Raw genomic sequence first — 12,488 nt, forward strand, 5'->3', positions numbered from 1 at the left:
TTAAGACAGTTAAATTTAAATATGTATTTCAAAGTGCTATGTCCAAAGCTGAGTGTGTGAAATGCACTTCAAAGCAACTGAGTTGAGCAATCCTTAGTCAGTATAATAAATTATATCAGATAAGACAGTATTACAAGTACAGTTTGTATGAAATTAATTCTGTTTGGAATTAATTGAATATTATATGCATTTAGTTGGAAGTGATTTTGAACAGTGACTGATGCATAGAGATTGCACTTTAGTTAATAGATAATTGTAATGATTTTGAGACAACAGATGCACTGAATGTAAACTGTATATGTGTTCAAGTGGTTTAATAGACGCAGTTTGGAGAAAGAAACGAGTACTCCTGTCGTTTGTGCTCAGAGTCTTCCCTTATTTTCCAGATTGGTCTCACATCTTTTGTTATCGTGGTCACCGAGCCTGGGACCTGTAACACAATCGTAATGTTTAATCCCATTCTCACCTGCACACACACACACACACACACACACACACACACACACACACACACACACACACAACAGGAGTACAGCAGGGACCTTGAATCTATTTACCAACCCAGATGCACTATCATAGCACAGTCCTTCAGGTAACAATGTCCATGGACTCCAGTCAAGGCCATCACACGCACACTCATGCACACACACTCCATGCATGGAATCCTGTTTCGAGAAATCCCATTGAGATAACAGGCTAGATCATTTAACTACACCAGCGTTTCTTTACTGTTACAAATGAAATTCACAACATAATTAAAATGATCTTAATATGAAACCTGGAATATCATGTTCATGCAAATGTAAACACATTTCCATTGAGAAATAATTTAAAAAAAAAGGTCAATCCCATCTGCAGGTTTTGAAGATTAATCACAACCAGAACATTAGAAATTCTTTTTCGATAACAAATGCTGAAAAGAATCATCCTTCCCTTCCTTTATCCAGAAATATATGCAGGGTTATCTCAAAGAAAATGATTGCACTTAGGGTAAAAATGCTCATTTTGTTGCACAACAAATAATAAAAACTGTTTGTGTGTGACCTGTGCAGAGGCTGACTCCAGTGATGACATCATACCATTCCCTTGAATCCGCCCCTGGGTCCACCCTAAGGGACAAAGAAGGTATAAAAACCTGCCATATGCTGCCTGTCATCACACTAGTTTGAACTGACAGTGCTCACTGACACGCACAGGACGCTTACATAATTTGCAGTGACAGGTGTCACTTTGCATTTATTGCCTCTGGGTTGGACAACTTTTGGAAAACATCTCTCACACAGATTCTTCTCTCTGTGACTATTGACTTTTAATTAAGCAGGCAATAGTCACATATTGATCACAGTTCCTGTCAGTGTGATCTGTGTGGAGCATTAGTAGCAGTTAGTAAGCCTCCTGCTGTGTTGGATCTTCCTCTCATCATCAACATCATCACCATGATAATAAGCATTGCTCTAATCTGGGCAGTCGTGGTGGGACTTTGCTGCCTTCTATGGCTTGCTGTGGGGATACGACGCAGGTAATGCATTTTTTTAAAAACTTAATGCTCTTGTATTTTACTTCCATAGTGTGTCTAGAACATCAAACATTAATAGTAATTTCCAGATCTACACTGATTTTTAGTGCACACAGACAAAAACAAACATAGTGTGTTTTTTACAGGCAAGCAACAACACTGCATGATTCATGTGGCCAATAATGTAACCACACCACTTTACCTAAGTATGCATTCAGTATGTGCTAACCAAACAAAAGCTTTTGTAAAGGTGACTGAATTTCTTTGGAATGCTGTTGATTCGCAAACATTGTCCCAAGTGTGCTGTCACTACTTAGCTGCTGTTGTCAAGCCTTACCTTATGTATTCACCATGTAGTTGACTATGCCAAGGGGTTAATTCAATTCAATTCAATCCAATTTTTTTTATATCGCGCTAAATCACAGCCAAAGTTATCTCAGGACACTTTACATATAGAGCAGGTACAGACTTAACTCTTTATCTACAGAGACACAACAATTCCCTCATGAGCAAGCACTTGGTGACAGTGGCGAGGAAAAACTTCCTTTTAGGAGGCAGAAACCTCGAGCAGACAAAAAGTGCCCAAACAAATAGAAACAAACCTACAAACACTAGGGTGCTCCAATCCTATCTTTTTAATTAATTAATTAATTAATTTACCATGCTGTAGGTTTTCAGATGACCTGAATAGAATAATAAAACAAAACACTGACCGTCATGAAGCTTTCATGAAAACTGAGGTTTGAGATACATGTTTTCCATGGATAGAGACAAGCAAACATTTCATGAGCAGGTCATAGGTTGGATCTCTTAGCTGAATAACAATCAGCAATAGTAAGTAACAAAATGAGCATTAAGTCCTCATCAGTGGTCATTTGTTTTGTTTTTTTTGTCGATGCCCATAGGCAACCTGGTGAGCCTGCAATTGAGAATGGCTTCATCCCCTATTTGGGTTGTGCTCTGCAGTTCGGGGCCAACCCTCTCCAGTACCTCCGAAGCCGCCAGAAGAAATATGGCCACATTTTCACGTGCAAGATTGCAGGCCAGTACATCCATTTCCTGTGTGACCCCTTCTCTTACCATTCAGTCATCAGACAGGGGAGACACCTGGACTGGAGGAAGTTCCACTTTGCTACGTCAGTCAAGGTTGATTTAAGTGATTTCATCTTTTATTATCATATAATGTTCTGTCAGCATATTTTTCTTCTTCCATAGATGACTTTTTCATGTTTTTCAATGCCTTCAATGTCCTAAACCTCTTCTTCCATCCCTCACCAGGCATTTGGCCATGACAGCTTTGACCCTCGCCATGGCCACACCACAGAGAACCTCCATCAAACCTTTCTGAAAACACTGCAGGGTGAGGCTCTGTCCTCCCTGATAGAGACCATGATGGGCCACCTCCAGGATGTTATGCTGAGGTCAGACACACTCAGCCCCAGCAAGGACCACTGGGAGGTGGATGGCATCTTTGCTTTCTGCTACAAGGTCAGTAATTGGACTTTTTTTTTTTAGACTGAACGTCATGGCAGCAACTCCATACAAATCAAGTTCAAGGACAAGGACACTGTATGCTGAGAAATGTTCCAGTGTTCCCAACAGTCCTAACAGGTGTCCTTCTGTCATGCTGTCCTCCAGGTGATGTTTGCATCTGGCTACCTCACTCTGTTTGGTAAAGAGCTTGGTGAAGATAAGTGCCAGGCTCGGCAGGCAGCTCAGAAAGCCTTGGTGCTCAATGCTTTGGAGAACTTCAAAGAGTTTGACAAGATCTTCCCAGCATTGGTGGCTGGCCTGCCCATCCATGTCTTCAAGAGTGCCTACAGTGCCAGAGAGGTTAGTGTACTTTTCCTACAACTCTCAGTGGAGGAAATGGCCAAATAAACACAAGAGAAATGTGTATATGAATGCCTTTTGTACTTCTTTTCAAATATCTAGAACCTAGCAAAGACCATGCATGCTGAAAAGTTGTCCAAGAGGGAGAACGTTTCTGATCTGATCTCTATGAGGATTATCCTGAATGATTCCTTATCTACCTTTGATGACATCAGCAAGGCCAGGACCCATGTCGCCCTGCTTTGGGCTTCACAGGCCAACACCCTACCTGCTACCTTTTGGAGTCTCTTTTATATGATCAGGTATGCTGATAGTTCTCTCTTTCACTACTGTCAGTCATTACTGTGCGGGCTCTCAGGAAACAGAACAGAACTGATGGCTCAACTCACCAGGCAGTAGTGGTTCAGAATTCTGTTGTATCCAAACAGATTTTGTTAATCTGTATATTTCTGGTTCATTTGTGCTATGCTTGACTGCAAATTAATCAGGGGCTAATCTCATGCATCAAACTTTGATTTTGGCTTATGTAGATCTAACCTATAGTCAGGTGCCAGTTCAAGTTTATCAGCTGTCTAGCTTCCTTTAGCATGAATCATTTAAAAATTGTTCAAATTATAGCTTTAAGATACTCAAGTTAGTTCACTGAAAAAGTTGAGTACTTTGTGTGAGATCTTAACAATAACAGACACATTATTTTGTTTCATTTTGTTTGTTGCTAACAACGGCTCTGAACCATTGTTAGCAAATCACAAATTGAGAAACTGAGCTGACTTCCTCTTGTCATGAATTCTCAGGTGTGATTAATTATTACCCCAAAAACACATTACCGTGTTGACAGAGAGTCTGGGGTTATGGTGGCTAATGTTACTGACTTAAAATTAGTTGGGTAAATGAATCTATATATAAATGCATTTCAATATCAAATCCACATTAGACCAGTGTAACTGGTGCTCTAACTCAGCAAACCAGTGTAGCACACAATAGGCCAATGTTTGTGAAACTACAGCCCATGTAACTAACAGTAACTCCTGTGGCCAGCCCAAGTTTTCAGATATCAGTGAACAATACTGCATCCCTAACAGTGACATGTTAATAACAGTTTCCTGTATCTGTTCTCAGGAGTCCAGATGCTATGAAAGCAGCTCGTGAGGAAGTGCAGAAAGTTCTGGAGGAAGCAGGTCTGACAGTTGACCCCAGCAACCCCACACTGAGCCTCAGCAGGGAGCAGCTGGACAACATGCCCATTCTAGGTAATATCAATAGGAAAAAAGCTACTTGTACAACAACTAATATTGTAATAAATATTTGATTTGGTATTGGCATCATAGCATACAACAAACCACTGTGGCCTGTGTACAGATTTTGGGCATGCTTTGTCCTTTTAAATGCAGTACAGAAATGTCATGAACCCTTTTTCTTTGTGCCTTTCTTTCTATTTTCTGTGTATAGACAGCATCATGAAAGAAGCCATGCGTCTTTCCAGTGCCTCCATGAACGTGCGTATTGCCAAGGAGGACTTCCTGCTTCACCTCGACAACCAAGAAGCTTACCGCATAAGAAAAGATGATGTCATTGCCCTATATCCGCCCATGTTGCACTACGATCCAGAAATCTATGAGGATCCCAATGTGAGACGCCTACGTAATCATCTTGAATCCTCTTCAGGAAATCATTCTAATTTGTTTTGGCCTCTTGAAAACTCTTCCTCTCTATCCCTCGCTCTTCTTTACCCTGCAGGAGTACAAGTTTGACCGCTTCCTGGACGAGAAGGGCCAGGAGAAAACTGCTTTCTACCGCAGCGGCCGGCGGCTACGTTACTTCTACATGCCCTTTGGTTCTGGGGTCACTAAATGCCCAGGCAGATTTTTTGCTGTGTACGAGATCAAGCAGTTTCTGACCCTGGTGCTGTCCTACTTTGACATGGAACTATTGGAGCCCGCTATCAAAGTCCCACCTCTTGACCAGTCCCGTGCTGGTCTGGGAATCCTCCAGCCTACCTATGATGTGGACTTCAGGTACAAACTCAAATCGTACCACTAGGCTCTGTCTGTCAAGCAGAGGGATTGAATTACATATTGTACATAGTGTATATTGAACAGTGTTAATGAAGATACTTTGCTGTATATATATAAATAGACTGAATTATATTTTTTGTAGCTTTAATTTGCTGATGAAGAACATGTCTCCTGCACATGCAGGTGGAGCCCTTACAAACCTGAACAGAACCTTCAGGTAGCTCGTAATGTTTAACCAAACACTTCCTGTCAACCAGGGATAGCAGACATCCACCATCTCAGAGTAAAAGTGCTAGGCAGCATCTTCAGTTCCTGTGAAAATAACAAACGTAAACCATATAAATTCACATTACTGAGCATGTTTTTGCATGTTTGCACCATTTGCGAAAAATCTTGTAAAGTTACATTACTGCCTACTGCTTTTGATCACATTTTTTTGTACTTATTTTTATTTTAAATTCTGTGATTTGTTACCCATTGATGTCTAGATTTTTACAATAAATTAAATGCTGCTTCAAAGCCTCCTCTATGCTGCCAGGCATTTTTTTTTCATCGTGGAACATAAACTCCCCTCGTGTAGCTAAAATCCATATTAAAAAAAGCAAACGTCCTCAATGCTAGCTGACACTGATGTCCTCAGTCTTTGAAAGACGATTTTAATTTCAATTTAAAATGGAATGGTCTTCAAAAATGTACATCTATAAATTAAAAATGTATTAAAGTGATCTTAATCTGGCAACAAACAAGTGTTTTTGCTTGAACTTAGCATCATAAAGTAGTTTATATTGATTGACACAATGTATCCAGCCAGGCATAAAATAGCATGATAGCAGCCTAGTTTGCATCTCTCAACACAGTTTTACTATCTGCTTTTATGTCTTCACTACAGATTAATAAATGAATAAACTAATGCTTGTTCTCCTAATGTTTTCTTCTACCCCCCACAATGCCAGTCCCTGCTGTAACTAGTTTTTTTTTTATTTATTACTTGTAATGAAAAGGCTAAAAATGTAAAACAGTAGTACGTTCCTTTAAGCTCTACAGCTTCTGGAAGTTCACATTTCTGCACTTATTAATACTATGCCTTTAATTTGTGCTAAATGCTGGCATCGACCATCACAGCCAACATCCTGCAGTGAAACATGATTTCTATTTATGATATAGAAGGCAGAAAATTCTGCATGAACACAATAGCTCATCCATCCTGCTCTACCACTATTGTCATTTCACATTAGCTCATTTATTCTGTGAGATGAAACTGCTGACATAGTATAATCAAACTTTTTTTAATCAGTCAATGCAATACTGTAGTAATTTACTGACTTTGATCTGTAGTAAACGATAGAGCTTCCATCAGCCTTGGAGTTTACTCTGTTTGTTGTTCAAAGAGCACAGAATACATCTGTATACTGCATTGCTCAAGCAGTAACAAAGCAGCAACGAAGCCAAAATCCAGAGAGACAGGACAGTGTGCACAGAATGAAAAACTGAAAGTTCCCATGAAAGGACTAGTGGAGTGTTATTTGCTTCTGCACATTTACCTGTTGGAAGGGACTTGTAGTAGATGTTGATCAATATGTTTTTGTCTGTGCACCATGTGCTGATATCTCTATCAGTGCAAATACAACAAAAAAACGTTCTCTTCCAGGAACTCCAGCACACATTCGCCCACTCTCTCTCTGTTCCTATATATAGTATGTACTTACATGCTGTCTTGACTCGCTTTGGTGAGTTTGAATGAAGTGATTTCACCATGATAAAAATGACTTTCTCTTTCTGTGAATTTTGTTCAGTGGCTTTGGTGAGAGAGATATTGCTGCTGTTTCTTGTTAAACATAACAGAACTTACTCTAACAAAAAAGGTATCTCAGTTGGGATCCTTTCCGTAATGTTGTCAGACACAGTATAACAATCTGAGCCTGTTAGTACTTTTATAGGTATTGATGGTGCACAAACAAAAGGAGGAATTGCATTGCAGCCCACTTCGCGGCTGACAGCTGCAGCAAGATTCAAGATTCAAGAGATTCAAGAGTCTTTATTGTCATTGCGCATGTCAATGAAATTTTCATTGCAACCCCCATGTTAGGAACAGATGGTAAGAAAGATAAGAAGACTAGAAAGAATAAAATTAAGATAACTACAATAAAATAAAATAAACCAACATGCAATAAAAATATTCGTAAAGCAATTAAAAATATAACAGAATGAAAATATACTAAGGCAATAAAATATACTAAACAATAAAATATGGAAGTGAAATGTGCCAACAGAATAAAATATACAAGCAGAATAAAATATACACAGTGAAATGTACTGACAGAATAAAAAATACACAGTGATATGTACCAACAGAATAAATTATACCAGTGGACAATAAAATATACCAATGAAAATGAAATGTGCCAATATACTAAAATGTATATAATTAGTTAAGTATATGTGTGGACCTAAAAGTTAAGTACACAGAAGGTGCAGGTGGAGGTGGAGGTGTAGGTGTAAAGTGCGGTGTGCAGTGGTTCACAGTTCTCTCAGTCTCTCACTGCAGTGAGGGGCTGCTGGGGGTGATAGCTCTAACAGCTCTGGGGAAGAAGCTGTCCCTCAGTCTGTTAGTGGTGGTGTGGATGTTCCTGTACCGCTTTCCTGATGGAAGCGGTACAAACAGTCTGTGGCCCGGATGGCTGGGGTCCGTGGCGATGGATCTCGCCCTCTTCCTGACCCGGCCTTCATATATAGAGTCTAGGTCAGGAAGGGGGCAGCCCACGATGCCCTGTGCAGTTTTAACCACCCGTGCCAGTTGTTTCCTCTCCTGTGCCGTGCAGCTGCCATACCACACTGTCACACTGAGGCAGAGGATGCTTTCAATTGTGGCCCTGTAGAAATTGACGAGCAACCGAGAGGAGAGTCCAGCTCGTTTCAGTTTCCTGAGGAAGAAGAGCCTTTGTTGTGCCTCCTGAAGTCCACAATGACCTCCTTGGTCTTCCCTGTGTTCAGCACCAGGTTGTTGGCTGAACACCACTGGGTGAGCTGGCGTATCTCCTCTCTGTAGTGGGTCTCGTTGTTATCTGAGATGAGACCCACTACTGTAGTGTCGTCCGCAAACTTCACGACTGTGTTGGTGGGGTGTATGGCAGCACAGTCGTGAGTAAACATGGTGAAGAGGGCTGGGCTGAGCACACAACCCTGTGGCGTGCCCGTGCTGAGGACCAGAGGTGATGATGTGATGTTCCCTATTCTCACCACCTGAGGCCTGTTGGTGAGAAAGTCTCTGATCCAGTGGCACAGAGACACAGGCAGACCCACTGCTTGTAGCTTCAGCGCCAGCTTGTCTGGGATGACGGTGTTAAAAGCTGAGCTAAAGTCTACAAATAGCATCCTGACGTAGGTGTTGGGCTGCTGCAGGTGGGTCAGGGCTGTGTGCAGGGTGATGGAGACAGCATCCTCTGTGGACCGATTCCTTCTGTAGGCGAACTGAAGGCTGTCTAGGTCCGAGGGGATGAAGTCTCTGATGTACCTGAGAATAATCCGCTCAAATCACTTCATGATTACCGGGGTCAGGGCAACAGGCCGGTAGTCATTCAGGCAGGTGATGGATGTCTTCTTCGGTACCGGAATGATGGTGGAGGACTTGAGGCACTCAGGAACCATAGACAGCTGCAGGGACAGGTTGAAAATGTCCAGGAACACTCCTGCTAGCTGGTCAGTGCATGTCCTCAAAGTCTTGCCTGACACCTTATCCGGTCCTGCAGCTCTGCGGGTGTTGATCCTCCTCAGGGTGGATGTCACCTGGTGCTGCTCCTCCAGCCGGGGTAGGTGTGCGACTTCTCTGCTGCCTGATGTGTCGAAGAGGGCAAAGAAGCTGTTTAAGGTGTCAGGCAGGGTGGGGTCGTGGCTGGCGAGCTGAGTGTTAGGCTTGTAGTCTGTTATGGTTCTGATGCCTCTCCACATGTTCTGGGGGTTATTGTTGTTGAAGTGATCTTCAATTTTGTCTTTGTACCGGAGCTTGGCCTGCTTAATTCCCTTCTTCAGCTTGCTCGAGCCCTGCTATAAGCCAGCCTGTCTCCAGATCTGTAGGCAGTATCCCAGGCTTTCAGCAGGGACCGCACTGTGCTGTCCAGCCATGGTTTCTGTCATATACGGTAATTGATGTGCCTGCGCGCATACAGTGTTACATACGGTACGTCCCTGATGTACAGTAAGGCACTGGCCTGACGAAGGGCATTCGAATAGTGTACCCCTAACTGTTGAGTTGATGTGTGAGTTCTGGCTAACAATAAAGCGAACATCGAAGATACAACCGCCTCCGGAGCAAATCCTTACAGTTTCTGGTTGGGAAACACTGTGATGGTCTTGACTGGGAGGACAGCATCAGTGCAGAACTGAACATAGGACAATACAGATGATGTGTACTCCTCAAGGTCTGCCTCTTGTCTGAACATAGTCCAGTCTGTCAGCTCAAAGCAGTCCTGAAGTGCAGAGGAGGCCTCCTCAGTCCATATCTGTACTGTCCTGGTTGTTCTGCAGGCCAGAGGCTTGTAGGCAGGAATAAGTTTCACTGAGATGTGGTCTGACATGCCCAGGTGTGGAGCTGCTACAGCCTTGTAAGCAGCAGGGATGTTGCAGTACACTTGATCCAAAATGTTACTGTCTCTGGTAGGAAACTTTATGTACTTGTGAAATTTGGGAAACACCGCCTTCAGTTCAACGTGATTAAAGTCCCCCGCCACAATCATGGCCGCCTCGGGGTTGTCGTTCATCTGCCCGCTGATTAGGCAGTACAGCTCCTCTAATGCTAACTTAGCATTAGCCCGCGGTGGGATGTAAGTGGCCACAATAACAATGGACGAGAGTTCTCTAACCAGCTTGAACGGTTGGCATTTCACCACCAGGTATTCCAAATCAGGAGAGCAGAACGTGCTGACGGTGCGTGTGGCTGTACACCAGGCATTGTGTACATACAGCGCCAAGCCTCCGCCTCTGCTCCTACCTGAAGCTGCAGTCCTGTCCGCCCGGAACAGAGAGCGCCCCGCTATCTCCACCGCTGCGTCCGGGATGTTGCCGTCCAGCCAGGTCTCTGTGACAACGGTAACACAGCTGTCCATCCGGCGAGAGACTATCCTTAGACGGACCTCGTCGATTTTGTTGGTGAGAGACCTAGCGTTGGTGAGGAAGAGACTGGGGAGAGCTGGTCTGTGAGGGTTAGCTTTTAACCTAGCACGCACGCCGGCTCTCTTGCCACGCTTTTGTTTACGGTGCCTCCTCCGTCTCCTTGGCAGCAGTGGGGGGATGGTGGTGGGCTCTGGGGTCCGTAGCAGCTCCGGTGGAATAAAGTCCAGTTTAGGGCGTGTGTGAAGTCCGAACTGTACTCCAAAGTTCCACAGTTCAGACCTGCTGTACTGTGTCAGAGCGTCCAGAAGAGAAGTAAAAGTGGATACGAGTAAAAACAAACAAACAAAAACGTAAACACGGGAGCCGTTGCATCTGCACGCGCCGCCATCTTGGAACCGACAGCACTCTCGGTTGTTGGGGTACTGAAAGTAAAATGAACTGAAAGTGTCATCTCTAATAGAGATAAGATAGAGGTTCTGAAAAAGCAGAAAATGGGTTATGACACAGATACAGTTTGACATCATGAAAACACACACATGCAACTAACTAAAAGCCCAAGGAAACAAATGTCTTGAGTTTATTTTTAAAAGAATAAAGTGTAGGTGCAAATTTAAAATCAAGTTGTAGGCTGAATTTCCATTCAACTCTGAGAAGTCCCATGTGACCTGAGAAATCTGCTGCATTGATAAACTTTGTAAATAAGGAGCATTTGAATGAAAGTTGCACAAACATAAACTTGTAGTGACTGGTTTATCAACCGTTGAAGGGAGAGACATGTTAGGAATCACTGCTCTTTGGCATGTATAGAGCCAGATTAGGGGTCAAAGGTTCTTCACTAAGAATGAATTTTTGAGCACAAGTATCTTGTGTTTAAATTAACTGTAGTGACTAGTTTATCAAAATAATCATATAGTATGAATACAAATGCTAGTGCTGTACCACAATGTGTACAATTCTCCTGCTTAATGTATCTACAGAACTGAAATATAACACAATCAGCCGACGTTCTTAGAAAGCGAAATATCCATTTCCTCCCTTGGACCTTGTTCCCACAGTCTAATATACTTTCAACGTTGTCCTCCACCTTGAGTAGTCTCTCTCCACCCTATGCATTTCACCTCTAATTTTGATAATTTGATATTGACTTCATCCATTCCTTTTTTGACTGCTTCTTTCTTCTTAATTTAGCACTCAGGATTTCATATAGCAGATCCTGATGACATCTGGCTGCTCCTGATTTGATGCTGGTCAGGGCTGACGCAGAATCACGTCAAATTAATAAATGACTGCAGTAAACCTAAAGCCAGCTCCCCATTCTGATCCTGACAGACAGCTCATGACATTAATCATTTTTTACAGTTATTAACGACATAGCTAATGTGTTCTCTCTACGTTAATCCCTGATCAAAATACACTCCCAGAAAACCAAAACTCTCACTCTGATTTTTTTCCATACAATTTTACACTACATTCCCTCACTTGCATTCTTGTGAAGTACATAACTTGTGTTTTTTTCCACTGAAAATTTAAATCCCCATCTTGTTCCCCACTTTTCTCCCTAATCAATCCCATATTGCTTTTTCTTAATGATGATAAACAGCGACCTCTCCATGTCCATTGGAACATTTAAAAATATTTCATTTATCATGATGGAAAATAAGATTGGACTAACTCTGAACTTATCGTCACCTGAATAGTTCTTGCATCTAGGAAATCCAGAATCCAACTGAACATTTTCCCTTTGATTCCAATTAAGTCCAGTTTGATTATAGAAGAAACTCTTTCCATTAAATGTCATATGCTTTCTCAACATTGAAAAACACTGCAACCACTGTTTTCTTATTTACTTGTGCTGTCTTTATTTCATCTTCTAGACACACTATTGTATCCACTGTACTCCTTTCCTAAATCCACTTTGATATGCACTTCACATAAGCTACACCGTGATCACCTCCACAATTACAGCACATTTGGCCCCACTCCCTCGCCACATTTTCCATATTCATGCTGTCCCCCCT

General features: G+C 42.3%; 1 protein-coding gene across 2 annotated transcripts; it reads left to right on the forward strand.

Annotated features, from left to right (window-relative positions):
• Positions 1-303: 303 nt before the first annotated feature.
• On the forward strand, positions 304-5,893 carry LOC121614775 (cytochrome P450 7A1). Of its 2 annotated transcripts, none has more exons than XM_041948838.1 (8): positions 304-443; positions 1,053-2,662; positions 2,795-3,004; positions 3,155-3,349; positions 3,452-3,651; positions 4,469-4,599; positions 4,799-4,977; positions 5,087-5,893. In XM_041948838.1, exons 2-8 carry the CDS (start codon positions 2,363-2,365, stop codon positions 5,387-5,389), a joined length of 1,518 nt encoding a protein of 505 aa, XP_041804772.1. In that variant the 5' UTR covers positions 304-443; positions 1,053-2,362; the 3' UTR covers positions 5,390-5,893. The 2 variants fall into 2 exon arrangements, with proteins under 2 accessions (XP_041804772.1, XP_041804773.1); XM_041948839.1 differs by lacking the exon at positions 304-443 and having other exon boundaries at positions 522-1,519; positions 2,422-2,662.
• The last annotated feature ends 6,595 nt before the right edge of the window (positions 5,894-12,488 follow it).

The sequence above is a fragment of the Chelmon rostratus genome, chromosome 12 (genome assembly GCF_017976325.1).
Source record: "Chelmon rostratus isolate fCheRos1 chromosome 12, fCheRos1.pri, whole genome shotgun sequence".
Classification (NCBI taxonomy): domain Eukaryota; kingdom Metazoa; phylum Chordata; class Actinopteri; order Chaetodontiformes; family Chaetodontidae; genus Chelmon; species Chelmon rostratus.